The 15,999-nt window shown below is 41.1% G+C and overlaps 1 protein-coding gene across 1 annotated transcript in view; it reads right to left on the reverse strand.

Moving 5' to 3' along the window:
- tenm2a (teneurin transmembrane protein 2a) overlaps positions 1 to 15,999 on the reverse strand; it is a 220,521-nt gene that overhangs the window by 146,491 nt on the left and 58,031 nt on the right. The window contains exon 2 of the mRNA XM_085420831.1: positions 14,657 to 15,014. Coding sequence (XP_085276957.1) covers positions 14,657 to 14,882 — 226 coding nt within the window. The 5' untranslated portion in view covers positions 14,883 to 15,014. The remainder of the gene's footprint in view (positions 1 to 14,656; positions 15,015 to 15,999) is intronic.

Genomic DNA, 15,999 nt, shown 5'->3' on the forward strand with positions numbered 1-15,999 from the left:
CCAGTCCTACTGCCAGTTTCTGGAAGACACCTTCTTCAAGCAGTGGTACAGGAAGAAGTCTGCATCCTTCAAGAAAAACATGATTTCCATGCAGGACAATGCTCCATCACACGCGTCCAAGTACTCCACAGCGTGGCTGGCAAGAAAGGGTATAAAAGAAGAAAAACTAATGACATGGCCTCCTTGTTCACCTGATCTGAACCCCATTGAGAACCTGTGGTCCATCATCAAATATGAGATTTACAAGGAGGGAAAACAGTACACCTCTCTGAACAGTGTCTGGGAGGCTGTGGTTGCTGCTGCACGCAATGTTGATGGTGAACAGATCAAAACACTGACAGAATCCATGGATGGCAGGCTTTTGAGTGTCCTTGCAAAGAAAGGTGGCTATATTGGTCGCTGATTTGTTTTTGTTTTGTTTTTGAATGTCAGAAATGTATATTTGTGAATGTGGAGATGTTATATTGGTTTCACTGGTAAAAATAAATAATTGAAATGGGTATATATTTGTTTTTTGTTAAGTTGCCTAATAATTATGCACAGTAATAGTCACCTGCACACACAGATATCCCCCTAAAATAGCTAAAACTAAAAACAAACTAAAAACTACTTCCAAAAACATTCAGCTTTGATATTAATGAGTTTTTTGGGTTCATTGAGAACATGGTTGTTGTTCAATAATACAATTATTCCTCAAAAATACAACTTGCCTAATAATTCTGCACTCCCTGTAGTCACCCCAGAGTTCTCAGTCGCTATACCCCAGTAGAGAATAAACGACACCGTCAGTATTTCTAAGTGGCCAAAAATGACACATGTTTGCATTCAAGCGGCATAGTGTACCTTAGCAGTAGTAATTATCACAACAGGAAAGTAATAAGTATACAGAGCAGCAAGGCAGGCAGGAAACGTTAACAAATCTGTAGACAGAAAACTTTTTTTCCTAACCAATACTTCATCTAAGTGTCCTTTAACAGTTACCATACATGAACCGGTTCATTCTTGCAAGCATAATGCCAGCGCTCACTAATTGCTACGCGGTAGTGTAGTAGTTTAATTAACACACTGTTTTTTAACTAAAACCATAATGTGAAGCCTAACCCTGACCATAGCAGCCCTTGATCTTCTACTGCCCTTTGCTTTATTAGAGCAAAGTGTTGAGAACATTCTAGTTCCTAAAGCTTTGTCCTATTGCAATCCTCGATACAGATGTCTACACTCACCTATACACACACACACACTAATCTATTTGCTTTGTTTATTTCTCTCTTGTTAGTTCAATTTCATTCACTTAAACCTACTCTTATTGGAATTGGATTTTGATTATACTGATTACCATTCTTGTGTACCTTGTGTTCCTGTTTCCGTGTGCACTAACAGTTGGTATCTAACTTAGTTGTCTCGCTCGGTGTCTTTCCGTTTCTTTCTCACATACAAATGATCATATTTCTTTTTAAATCTCGCTTCCTTCCTTTCCTTGCTCTGTTTTTCCATTTACAAGCTACACTTCACTCAAGCTAAAAACACTGAGTGAAGTGTTCTTCGAATTCTTGCTATTTATTGTGAGTCAGCGGCCAGCAACCAAGCTGTTGTGGCATTACCTTTATTGTGCGACTGACATGTCATGACACGATGGCAGCGCACACTCTCAATTACACACATATACATCCCATAGCGTGTGACATGTCATTAACGCCACCATTAGCAGTGCAATAACGACCTAACAGATACGCACAAATCAGACTGCTATGGTCAAACACTTCCCACACCTCCCAGATGACACCCGTACTTTCAGTTCCCGCCTGAGCCACAGGGGCCTTGCACCTTCTAATGAAGAGACCAAAATAGGTGTAACAAATGTCATCCATTCTTGATCTCATTCTACTTCTGCCCAGAGGACAGCAGTCCGGGTTGGACAGGACATGACGAGACATGACACAACACCATGCACTTGAGAAGAGGTCTTGTCACTGAGAAGTGTAGCTCTAAGCAGTGAGGTATTTCTCATCCATAATCAAGGAGCCAAAACTGACTAGACTGGGAGACACGGCTTATCCTTGGTTATGACACTGGCATATTTCTTTGGCATTGGGATTAAACTGACTTTTATTAAAGCGTAAAAGTAAATGTGGGAATAATTTTAATCGTTATTATTACCCAATATTGTGAACACAATTATTTAACAAAATGACAGATTGTAGGTTACTTAAAATATGTGTCCTTGAAAAAGTAGATTTGTTTGTACTTTTTGATTTCTAACGTCATCGAAAAAACTAATAAAAGTGGATTAAACTAAACATGCCACAGCCTGGCAGGGAGTGAATCTGGAAAGACAAAAACAAGACCGTCGTCATAAAATGTGTCAGAATAATAGGTTTTTTTTAAAAATCATGATTACCTTGTTTTAATAATCACTGGAGACCAAAATTGTAATTAAAATTAAAGTTTGATTAACTGAACAGCCCAACGTGACACATGAAGCCCAAGGCACCTGTCGAAATGTGCAGCTGACTAGCACTACTTTGGGGGGTGTTTTTTTTAATGTTACCACGGTTTTTCTTTTGTGTTCAAAATTACCAAATCAGTCATAACTGTTTATAGATATAAATCTGCTATCTAAAATTTAAATTTACTAAAAGAAATTATGAATGATGCCGTTAGAGCTTTTCATCAAGTGTCACATTTGTTTTTAAAAAATCAAGATCAAGATTTGCAGGATTGTTGTCATCGCTGGAGAACTAAATTTTAAATCAAACAGATATGATTTATAATTTTTTCTTTTACTATTGTAAATACAAAAGGAGACATGCTGTGCTGTTTGTCGCAGAGCTCTGGTAAGTGGTACAAAACAGCATCTGTAGTGTTCAAAGATTCAAAAGAATTTCCCAAATATGGGATAAATAAAGTACCACTGTCTGTCTCTCTCGTTCTCCCTCTTCTCTGCTTATGTATATATAAACTGCTTCATCATTTTCACAACAGATGTGCAGCCTTTAAAATGTGGAAGAAAAAATGGTAAAACCTTCTCCAAATATAAAAAAAATGCCAATTACTGCACTGAGCTGCCCGTCGTAGGATCCAGGTCCACAGAGCAGACAAAAATTCATCTCTCAGTCAAGGGTATATTTAACTGCAGGTAACCACAGCAACAACAAGTCTGCTTTATGCTATGGTACCTTCACCTGAAAAATAGATTTACAGGGTTTAAGTTAAAAAAAAAGATGACTTTTTAGCAGGTCACAGAATTTCCAAGGCAAACCTTGATCGGAACAGGAAGATTTTTGCTTTATTTATACATTTGTCATCTCGGTTGCCTAGAACGGCGAGGTGGCGAAATGTGTTCCATGGGCCAAATCAAGGTTGAAATCCTACATTTCTTTACTCTGCACCAGCTGTGTAATGTTTTAAACCTTGGTTTCACCTCGGGCAGCCCAGGGTAAGCAAACAAAGGATATTATTCATGTGATCATGGGGGAAAAACAAACCAAAAAAGAATGCTTCCACTGAGATTCTCACATCAGGAGCAATATATCATCATATACAAAATAATCAAAAGAAAGACCACAAAAGATTTTGGAATTTTTTGCCTCATCTATTGTTCCACTATACAAGAAAAACCAGGGGGACATATTACAAAGCAACCTAAGCAGGATTTGTTTGTGTTAGCTGGCTTGACAAAACCGCAGTCAGAGATAACAGGTTTCACAAAGGTGGTTAGCAACTTTCTTTGTTAACACAGTCTTTCTACTTAACGCTCTGTGTGTGCTCACATAAAAAGGAGGTGTTTAACGTGACTTTTCTTCTGCACAGAGTAGATCAATTAAGCACTGCCTGCTCCAATCACAGCCATAATTGAGGTGAGAGAGATTATAAAAAATAAGAGTAACATGTAGCTTTAACACTGTTGATATGAGAATAGGAAAGAGAGAAGAAGAAAGAAGAAGAAAAGGGTAACTGTGTCGTTGTGAATTTTTGAGTAGTGCTGAAAATAAATATATTTTAAAAAATGAATGGATGAATATTAATATTTTTATTTTCATGCTCAGTGTTTCTAATGTGACAGCTGGACATTAGACCTCTGTAACTTTAAATGTGATCAGTTAACACGAAAGGGTACTCGGTACCTTCGGATACTTTATTAGTTGCTCTGTCGTCTGATAAAGGAGACGCAGAAATCGCTTCAGTTTGTTACCAGATGAAAGTGAAATGAATTGTATTGATTAAACAGGGGATAAATAGCCTGCAAATATAAGTCAATCATCAAGTCGATCAATTTTCTAAACTGTGTTCTAGTAGCTTTGACTTCAGCAGTGTAAAAGAGACTTAGCAGTAGAATAGGGCCAGGCATAAAAAGCTTTATACATTTTCTACATCACTAAATGAATACATGCAAATTCCAGCGACAATGTGAAGCACAGTTTGCGCTGTTGTAACTTTACAGCTGGGCTTTATTCGGTCGAGTTACCAAGGCGTGGCTTAACAAATTGCATATATGAATTGCGCCCTTTCAGCAGATGATCTATATCACGCTTACTGGAATCAGTTTAAAATGTGGCACTTCAAGCTGATTTTAAGCTCAAACTCTGAATATTACCTTCTCTAGACTAATTATGGGTTCAGCATAAGTTAACATGGTCAGGTTAAAAAGAGACACCTTCATGCCACTGTGGATGACTGAGAATTACACAGTCATGCTTCATGACACTGAAAACTCTAACTTTACGCTCAACATACACTGTAGTTCCAGAAGTATTCCTTCACCCATCCAAATCATTGAAGTTCTGTGTTTCAATCACTATAAAATCAAGCACATAGACGTGCAGACAGCTTTTACAAACATTTGTGAAAGAATGGGTCCCTCTCAGCAGCTTGGCGAATTCCTCTGTGGTACTGTGATTGGATGCCACCTATGCAACAAGTCCAGTTGTGAAATTTTCTCTCTACTGAATATTCACACAGTCAACTGTTCATGTTATTATAACAAAGTGGAAGCAACTGGAAAAGACACTAACTCAGCCACAAAGTGGTAGGCCACAGAAAAACACATAGCGGGGTCAGCAGACGCCGAGGCACACACTGCACAGAGGTCACCAACTTCCGGCAGAGTCAGTTGCTACAGATGTCCAAATTGCATGTGGCCTTCAAGATTAGCTCAAGAACAACGCGTAGAGAGCTTTATGGAATGGGTTTCCATGACAGAGCACCTAAATCCAACCCTTACATCAAGCACAATGAAAAGCTTTGGATGCTGTGGTGTAAAGCATGCCGCCGTTGGACTCTAGAGCCGTGAAGATGTATTCTTTGGAGCAACAAATCATGCTTCTCCATCTGGGAATCCAATGGACGAGTCTGGGTTTAAATAGATTGCTGGGGGCTCAGGAGGTAGAGCAGCTCATCTATTATCTCTATCAGAAGGCTGGTCGTTCAATTCCTGGCCGCTCTAGTCTGCATGCCTTGGGCAAGATACTGAACCCCTAGTTGCTCTCAATACATTCATTCAAATATGAATGTTATGATGATAGAAAGCTCTTAAATCTAGAATGTGTGTGTGAATGGTTGACTGAGACATATTGATGTAAGTCCTTCGAGTGCTCAAGTAGAGTACAAAAGCACGATTTAAGAATTGATCCATTAATCTTGAGCAAGTGTGATACCATGATAGGATTCCACCGGTTCATCTGTTGTTACTTAGGCTTCTTTTCTGAAACTTATAATTCCCAAGATTTTTATGCATTGTAATCCCATGACATATGGGAAGCCTACCTCTACATGCTGCAAAATCAGCTGCAAACCCAATCTTTGCACAGCCCTCCTCACCCACCTTTCTGTTACTTGGGCAAGGACAGGGGGAACGTCAAAACATATATGGACATGTATAATGTAAGAAATGTGGCCTATATCTTTGCACGCAAAACACATTTAAATTCTGTCGCGGGGGAACGTGTTTAATTACAGCCTAGGAAGCAACTGACTCCACTGAGAGCGAGCGAGAAAAAAACACTTGATAACAGTGACATTTACAATCTGCCTCATTTATCAAAAGCTGCCAAAGCAGAGTCAAAGAGGGTCATTACATAGTAAACATAGATTAACTCAACTCTCACAAAACCCACACAAAATTGTCTGATAAATGATTTTTATTCTAAGAAAATTGCAAATGTCAGCATGCATTTCCCTGGACTCTGTCAATTAATAGTGTTGTTTGTTACCCAATATTTGTGTGTGCCCGTGTGTCTGCGAATAAAAGCCTGCGCCGGTGCTAAATAGCTGCCACAATCAGCATGCATTTCCCCAGCCTCTCCCTGTTATTTGTCTCATTTGTTACCCTGTGTTTTCATGTGCTGTGCATGCACCTGTGTGAACATCATTCCTAATAGCGAAGCACTTTTACTTTTATAGCACGGGGGAGGATTTGACAAAACTAAGCCGAGGTGCATTTTGGTTTTGTGTAGATGATGTCGAAGAGTGAATTCCAAGGGCACATCGGGTTCTGACAGGCCCGCACTTACTCCCAAAACAACTCATAATCCCTTTCAATCTTTCACAAACACGGTTTATGTGCACAAATTCGTAATGCGGGGAAAATAACTAAATTAAGTGTTTAAACCAGATCCCTTTAATATATACGCAAGTCTGTGTGCCAAATGCTGGACCAGATGCTACTTTGAGTTGTAAACCCCTTTAAAGACATCCTTGCATGTTTAGGGGCCACATATACAAACCCAGATGAGCAGTTTCCTGTCTAAAAGAGCGAATGTGGGGATGGGGTGAGTGGGGCGCATTGAGGATCGGAGGAGTGGAGTGGAGTCGGCCCCAGGATATTCTTCAGCAACTCTGCTGCTCTATTGCTGCAGCTACGGGATGCTTTTGAGTGTCAGCAGCTGGCAGAGGCACAGAATGCCAGGGAGAAGACAAAGATAAAGAGGGATCGGAAGAAGAGAGGAGGGATTGTATTTAATCTCACCGCCATTTATTTTTAATAGCATGCAGCTGCTTTGTTCTCTCTTTGATCATCAGCAGTACAGGTTGACAGTAACTCGGTGGAATGCACGAACACACAGACAAGCATGTGTGCATGAATATACACAAAGAAGAATACAAAACTTGCATTCTCTATTTTGCTTTACTTTAATTTTGTGGAAATTCGTACTTGTTTACACTATTTTTTTTTACTCTTCTGTGTCCCCGGTGCAGAACAGCTATGCTATTGGTCCACGAAGGGACCACAAACAAATGGGCATTCCTTCTGAGAGGCATGGTGCCACCGACTGCTGCAAGTGATAAGCACCACTAAGTAAGGAATATGTGGTAGGTACAATCTGCTACCCTAATTCAAATCACCACTGTGTAAGAGTCACAGCCAAGAAGAAGACAAAGGAGTAAAGCATCATAAATGAGAACACCGACTGGCTTCCTACTGGGGATCACAGTTGAAAGTTGTTGGAAGCCTTGCTTTAAGGACTAGAGGCACCTCTACTTGTAATCACACATCAGATGGAAGAGACAAATATATTGCTTCTTCAACCGTGTACCCACGGGATGTTTATCTGAAAGGGAAATGCTACTACTGTGCAGCTAAACATGTTCACAAGCCACTGAGGGTGCTATAAACTAGTTTGTCACTGTAGAGGGAACTTCTTAAAGTTGAATTAGTATTTAGGGCCTGAACATGGCAAGTAGGAAAATGAAAAAAATATATAATTTGGGTCCAAATGTGGATCTGCAACAAATCGTTGGGGGCTGAGTTCCAACAGCAATGCCCATCATGAGTTTGACACTGCTAAAATCGGTGATTTGATCTTTTCATGGAGGATTCTGCAAACACAGTCACACAGAAGGATGCTCTCTCCAGAGGGTTAGGATGAGTCCCTGAATCCTGCTGAAGAGGACATATTATGAGAGGTTGCTGCTGCTGCTTTTCTCACAGATATTTGGAAGTCTCCCCAAAGAATGGAGAGGACAGAGAAAACAAAAGAAGCCTCTCTAGCATAAAGCTTCTTCCCAGCCACCTCACAGTGGGTTTTCCTTGCCATTCGGTCTTGAATACAGACAGCGGAGGTAATCGTGCCAGGATACGAGTGGCAGAGTTTGGCCAGAGTTTTTGGACAAGGCATTCCTTGGCCACTGTAGTGATTTGTCAAATCAAAGTCAATGGAGAAAAGGGAATGCAAAATGAGGGAAAAATGGCCACACAGGATATATAGTGCAGCTCTTCAGATTTCAGTGGCCTCATTCTGGTAATATAGGCACACGCGTGCACATTTGACCATATCTCTGAAAACGAGAGGCCAGACCTATAGAACCCACATAGCTGGCAAAGCCTGTGTGCAGTCTAAAATGAAGTCACACCCCATGAGCTTGGTCTCAAATCCATAGAGGGGGCCTGAACATAACACAAAGGTGTGATATGACCACTAAAGCAACAATACAGGGCCAGCAAGGGTGAAAGAAATGGGGAGAAAGTGAATGTGAGTGAAAGAGCAGACATGAAAGGTGTGACAGAAAAGCAAAGAAGGACATCAAAGAAAGTGAGAAAAAAAGTGAGAGACAGAAAGAGAGAGCAACAGATACACAATTGAGAAGGGACAGTAGATGATGTTGAGTGTTGTCCAGGCAGTGAGGTAGATAGGTGGGTGGTGGATTCTCTCTGTGACACTGATTTCAAGCCCTGGGGGTAAAACAGCAGAGGAGAATGTAGAAGGGCCCATTTAGATCTATCTGAAAGGAAAGGCCACAGCTTCTAGAGACTGCAGTGGCTGTGCTAATGCCTGCTGTCTCGAGGTGGACCTGCAGGGATGACACACCCCTGGGATGCACTAAATAGGAGCCGCGGAAAGGACTTGGAGAGAGACAAAGAGATGTACTATGAGTTGAAAGATCAGAGAGACAGTGAGGTGAATACAACAAAGAGAAAGTGCAGTAGGAGAGTATGGGGAAGTGTGCCTCTGCACATCGCTCAGAGTGATGTTTTACACTTTTGTCATATTTTTATATCTGTCGTGGGTTCAATTTGGAAGCGATTCAAACTGCTAACAAACCAGCTGAAAAAAACAAGACAGGGAAATGAAACTTGTCACAGTTTTATGTATAAAATAAATCCAGCCAATGCGTCTCTCGTATTCGGCTTTTATGGGAGTCAGATTTGCGCCTTATTGGGATCACTCGTGTTTTCAAATGCATGGCTTTGTGGTGTTAAATAGTGAACACTTGTAATGAGCTTTCCAGGCTGCTGCATGTTATGTTGAGAAAAAGACTGTGTTATTTGGCTGTGCTTATCCAAGCAGACTAGGTAATAAGTGTGTAATGGGGAAACAGTGGAGTTGATATCCAATGAAAGTGGGGGGTCTGTTGGAAGACACAACTGAGCCCGCTTTATCAGGATCTCCAAAGAGCCATTTCAGACAGCTAGTTTTCAAACACTAGAAATAAACTGAAATGAAAAAGGGCTGCACAAATCTGCAGTATGTTTGGACTGACATAGGATCAAAAAAACCCAGAAAAAAATCAAGGATTTCAGCCACATGCAGGAACATATTGCACAATTCATCTTTCAACCAGATAAACAGACCAAATTCCTAAATGCTTCATTCAGCCGCCCATGAATGAACGTTAGCTGACTGATTACCTCTTAGCAAGGCAGAGGTCATTTTGTTCTGTTGCTATTTCAAATGAATGATACCTTGCAAGTCACATGAGGTGATAATCTCTCAATATCGTTGAGTTATTTCTTTAATTATAGGAAACAGCAGTCAGTGAACACAACTCAACATGCTGTATAGTTCAAACATTAATGTGAAATGCAGAAAGCAGATGAACTTTTGTGATAAATTTTTCATTTGATATGTATGCAGATGTATCTTATACTACGTCTGTGAAGGTTCTTAGTCATCCAGGTCATCGTAGTCAAAGGAGATTGCAAAGAAAAGCGTCTGGACTTCTTTAAGTTACTTGAAGACGTTTCACCTCTCATCCGAGAAGCTTCTTCAGTTCTAAGGTCAAATGGTGGGGAGTCCCAGATTTAAACCTAGTGGGAGTATCCCCCCGCAGAGGGACAAAAGGACCCCCTGATGATCCTCTAATCGCCTGAGCCAAGGTGTGAAACTGGGTGTGGGTCCCAATCAGCCAGAGTTTCGGGTGAGCTCATTGTGAAACCTGGCCCCACCTTATCATGCGATAAGGTCAGATGGCCCAGGATGTGAGTAGGCGTTAAGGCGTCTGGGGAGTCCATAGTGGACCACAGACCTCATCACAGCCACAGACCAAACAGCCACTTCACAAGTGCATGGCACAACATAGAAGAGCCACCTCCACAGGATAAGACTTTGCATGCCACCTGCATCTTAAGGACAAAGGTCACTCTTTCGAGGATGCCAATGTTCACATTTTGGACAGAGAGGACAGATGGTTTGAAAGAGGAGTGAAAGAAGCCATCTATGTCCACTGTGAGCGACCATCTTTGAACGGAGGCGGTGGTTTACGACACCAACTGTCTGCCATCTATAATCCAGTTTTGAGTTCCCTCCCCAGACGCCTTAATGCCCACTCACATCCTGGGCCATCTGACCTCAGGAATTCGCATGATAAGGTGGGGCCAGGTTTCACAATGAGCTCACCCGAAACTCTGGCTGATTGGGACCCACACCCAGTTTCACACCTCGGCTCAGGCGATTAGAGGATCATCAGGGGGTCCTTTTGTCCCTCTGTGGGGGGATACTCCCACTAGGTTTAAATCTGGGACTCCCCACCATTTGACCTTAGAACTGTAGAAGCTTCTCGGATGAGAGGTGAAACGTCTTCAAGTAACTTAAAGAAGTCCAGACGCTTTTCTTTGCAAGCTCCTTTGACTATCTTATACTACCTTTAAAAAATGAATACTACAAAATCCAGAGAAAAATCTCATCGTTGCTGATTTCCAAAGCACACTGCAAATATGCTTCCAAAACCAGATGCTGTTTTTAGTTTAATTTACAGCGCTGAGCAAAAGTCATGAACTGCTCCGGAAAATCTTTCAAGTTTTTTGAACTTTTTTATTTGGACACGTCATCTGATCAATCTAATGCTTGGCCTAAGATGACTCCGCTATTATAAATATGCTAAAGGTATGCTAAATTACACGAGAACTGAAAACCAGTGACAACAGGTCTCATGGAATGATGCATCTGAATGAGAAATTTATTCTTCAAATTATTCTCAATGTGTACAGAGCAGGTCAGGAGATCCATTATGGTTTGAGGCTGCATTCAAGCCTCAAGTGTTCAGGATCTTGTCAAAACTGATAAAATTACGAAAGAAGAAAAGTACCATCAGATATCGATCCACCATGCAGTAGCATCTGGAAAGCCTCTGATTGGTGATGGCTTTATTTTTCAGCATGGCCAAGATCCCAAACACACTGCCAATTGAGTATAAGCATGTCTGGCTAGAAAAACACCCAGTGGAACACTAACAGTCATGGACTGACCTCCCCAGACCCCAGACCTCATTATTGAACATTATCAATATTATTGAAGCAGTAAGGGATCATCATGAGAGGGATTGGAACAAAAGGCAGCTAAAATCCAAATCCATTCATGAATACTTCTTACAAAAACTACAAGAAATCTTGCCTGAGAAAGTTCAGGCTATGTTGAAGAAGAAAGGTGGTTATACCAAATACAGACTTCAAAGCTTCTTATAATTGTGAAAACTCTGTTTTTTCCATATATACAGTATTTCCATGTATTCATTTACATGTAAAGGAACAAGACAGTAAAAACCATTATTTGATTATTAGTTATTCTACAAGACAATATAAACTGAGTCTGCATTTACCTTTAAACTACTGGTATATATTCAAAAAACTTGCACATCACATATCACATGCACATCTGAGCTCAGTGGGTGCCCTATTCCCACCTGTGCTCGACTCAAGCTTTGCTTTCTTACACATGACTCTAATGACAGCTGTAAGGGTGAGTCAATATGCATTAGCACACGACAGAACTGCAAATTGGTTTGTGTTACACAGAACCATTAAAGCAAAAATAAAAATGTGAGAAAATCTTTAGATGACCTCAGAACGTCTTGACAACACAAAATAGAAAAATGCCAGGATGGCTTACCTACTCGATCACAGCTGATCGTATTTTTCGTGTGATTTTATCAGCTATTAATCAATAATACTACAAATCAGTTTCAGATATCAAACTGTTCCTCCTTGGGTTTATTTAGGTTTTTTTCTTTTTAGAAAATCAATAGAACAAAAAGTCAATATTCTGAGTCTACCAGCTACTATCTGTAAGGAAAATAAAGTATCTCGCTTCTTTCTATCTTACCGCTAAAGTACTTGATAACGACAAAATATGAACACATTGTTTCCATCCCTCGTTATCTCACATACTAGTTATAAAAATATCTAGTTGGAGGATCATGGAAACTCTGTCTGCTGCTTCTTTTGCTCTATCTTTCTCACACTCAACTCCTTCTCTTTCTCCATCCTTCCAGCACCATGCCTCCTCCCGTAGTGTCACAGTCCATATGGTGCTGCAACACTGTTGGTCTCCTGTGGCCACACTTCCCACGATGCATCTGCGGCTCTGGGCTTTCGAGGGAGCCGATAGGCTGAGAGGACTTTGGTATCGACCAGCTATTGCCTGGTGTGAGGTCAGCTCAGTGCAGCATTGGAGTGTGTCCGAATCTACACACACCACTGCCTCCAGTCTTTCATCCATTCTGCCAATCAATCCTCCATTTTCTGCTGTTACCTTTGCCTCAGAAGAAGTATGTTCTTCTGTTGTATTCCTTTCTTCCAAAACCTTTCTCCCCTGTGAGTGTGCCATTGCACATTTTCTTCTTTAAACTACTGCCCGATTGATCCATTTCTCAAATTTCTTGAGACCACATGCAGTTAGAAGCTGCTACCGTATCTTTACACCTTTTCTTTAAAGCTTTAATGACGATATTCTATTTGCAAAAAACCACCAAGGATTCTTCAACATACTATACACATTTATTTATGCATTTGTTTGACGGAGGTGGGGGGGATTTTGTTTTTTATCTATCGTAGGCATTGTAGTGTTGTATTACTCTGAGCTGGCTTCCTCCTCTGTCTGTGTCCATGCAGAGAAAACAGAGCTTAGTAGAGATCAATCCCATTGAGTCTGACTCCTTTCACTAGCCAAGGATCAATACTGCCTGTTTCATGTCCCCCTGCAATACACGTACACACGCACACACAAATCCACACATACACATACACACACAGTTTAAAGACATGGGCTACGAAGGCTGACCCACCCCTTTAAAAATGACCTATCGGCCTATCGGCTAGCTTGCTCACTGGGGGATACAGAAGTTCATTATGACAGCCTTGCCAGTGTTAAAGGTCTGCTTTGGTCCTCCTCCGCAAAGTGCAGGATCTGATTACATTAATAGCTTGCTAACAGAAGCAAAAAACGCATAGTGGCTAAAAGTAACGTACAGCTGGAAGCCTTTTTCACATGCAACAACGTGGCCGTTCACAATGTGATAGAATTTTTTTTTTACGTAATGCTGGATCACAGAAAAGGAGTGGAAAGGCTTTTGAAATCTATGACTGCGCTAGGTTCACCCACCTGTGCTGGACAGAACAATACTGGAGTTACGCAGGCATCAGAAATAATTGTTCAGATTTTGACAGGGAAATGTTACCCCCAAGAGCTTTGAGTTTCGCTTTTTAATCTCAATTAGTAGTCGTCAACTCCTATTACCCTGGATGCATATTGCCTGCAAAAAAAACCCAAACTCTCTTTTATGCTTAATACAAAGCTGTATTTTATGCAGGTAAATTATGCATAATGCAAATTGTTATTCCAAAAAATCATATGACACTTTGGGAAATGTGTTATTGCTCTTTTGCTGAATGAATCTGAACCTTTGCTTCATTGCCCTAAAATATTTAAGGCAACGAAGGTACAAATAGAAAAACAAAGAGATGCTATATCACAGAAATGTCAAACTCATTTTACATCATGGGCTACATACGACTTTGATGTTAAGTAGGCCGGACCAGTGACCATTATAAATGTGTAAAATTACAGAAAAAGTTCTGTTAGTTCATCATTCCTTGCCTACTGAACTACCAGAACTGCAATAAAATATACATTTTTAATAAATTCACAGACAATGCCCCTTTTAGTAGAAAGTAGAAAAACAAGAACTTTTCTGTCATTTAATCTGTTACTTGATTACTTTAGTGTAGTATGAATGGCAATTGAGGAGGGTCCTTTATTGAGTGGAAAAGCTGTAAACCAGTGCGCCTGATTGGAGTCTTTGTGAGGCCGATTCTGGTCCCTGGCCTTATGTTTGACAGCCCTGCTATAGCTGTTTATTGTGTTGCATTTGCTCAGTGTATATGCAATGTGCAAAAATAAGACATAATTCAATACACCTTCTTAGCCAACAGCATGTTATTTTTATATCATTATTTTTATCTGAATACATAAATAAGCCTCTTAGGTCTCGTTAGGTGGATTTCTAACCTTTGGGCAAATAAGCAAAAAAGCAAATAAGTGTGTTTCCCAAAACAGATGTCCTTTGAGGTCATAAAGGTACATGATTTTCTCAGTAATGTCTTGAGTCCAGCATAGAGTGGGTGCATAAATATATATATGTACAGGGGATTTTAGGGCAAACTGACCTTGCCTAGAATACTCATCAGCTTCATGGTGAACCAGGTCCGTCACACACCCGCCGTAGTGCAGCCTCTGCTCATGGTCGAAGGCCTTGAGCGTTTCACTCGAGCTGTAGGACTTCTGGGTAGGCACACGACACTCATCGGCGTCCAGGGAGGAGGTGTTATACTGGGAGTCTTTGGAGCAGCGGCCCCTGGTCAGTGAGCGATTTCTGCGGTCCTTCAGATCCATGCTGATGTTGTGTGTGGGGGGGGGAGGTTGAATGCAGCGAGAAGAAGACAGAGTAGACGGAGGAGAAGGCAGTGACGGGAGAGGAAGGGCTCTCCTAAGGGCCTCCCTAATGTCAGTCTCCACTTCAGTCACCTGGAAAACAGAGACAGGAAGAGGAAGAGATGGAGAGATGGGAAAAGACAGAGACAGGTCTAAAATTAATGGATGCACTGCTGTGACTCACTCTCGCCTCGCACTCCCAGCAGAATATACAGACAAAGTAAGACAGGAGCAAACAGCATGAGTGGACATGAGTAGCCAGGCAAATATAAAACACATTAGAGTATTGATGCAGGATAAGTAAGGCTATTGTAGGTACCATTAGGATTTCCACAGATTAACTTGTTAATTTGTGTGATTAAGGTGAACTAAAAAGGAAAGAGTCACACCGCTCCTCCAGTCACTTACTGCAACTGTAACTTGATAGCAGGGCAATAAAACCCCCAAGTCCCCATTGTTTCTCTTCCTTTCTACTTTTACTCTCTGACCCCTCTCATGTCTTTGATGGTTCTCTTTTAATTAGTAACAGCAGCCACAACACAAAGTCTTCCAGCAAACTTTACCGAGCAAGCAACAAGAGCAACAAGGCAAGTTCTCAACTCCGCAAGGAAAACAAACCGCTTTTTCTTCAACCTGTACACACACACACACACACACACACACACACACACACACACACACACACACACACACACACACACACACACACACACACACACACACGAAACCACAACTCTTCTGAGCCTGGCTCATCATAACCAGACCAAGGGAGCACTGCCAGCTCGTGGAGCTGCGCACCAAGGACTTTCCTTCTCTTTCATGCACTAGTAATTTCCCATACACAGGTATCCCAGTGAAATTGTGCACAGCTAAGCTTTGCTTTTATTAATGTACATAAACTGGTTTTGTTCACTGAGATGTATTATTATGTATCCTACAGTCAAAGCTCGCATTTCAGATTTTGTTTTGTTTTCATCTAAAACATGTGTTCACGTGGTGCACATTGAACATACGGAGGCATATCACATAATCTTCCTGGTGCATGCTCGCCCTCCCTCACATACACAAAGCTCCCTTT

Source organism: Rhamphochromis longiceps, linkage group LG2 (genome assembly GCF_057381845.1).
Source record: "Rhamphochromis longiceps isolate RC_006_pf linkage group LG2, R_longiceps_female_GT1.1, whole genome shotgun sequence".
NCBI classification, from domain to species: Eukaryota; Metazoa; Chordata; class Actinopteri; order Cichliformes; family Cichlidae; genus Rhamphochromis; species Rhamphochromis longiceps.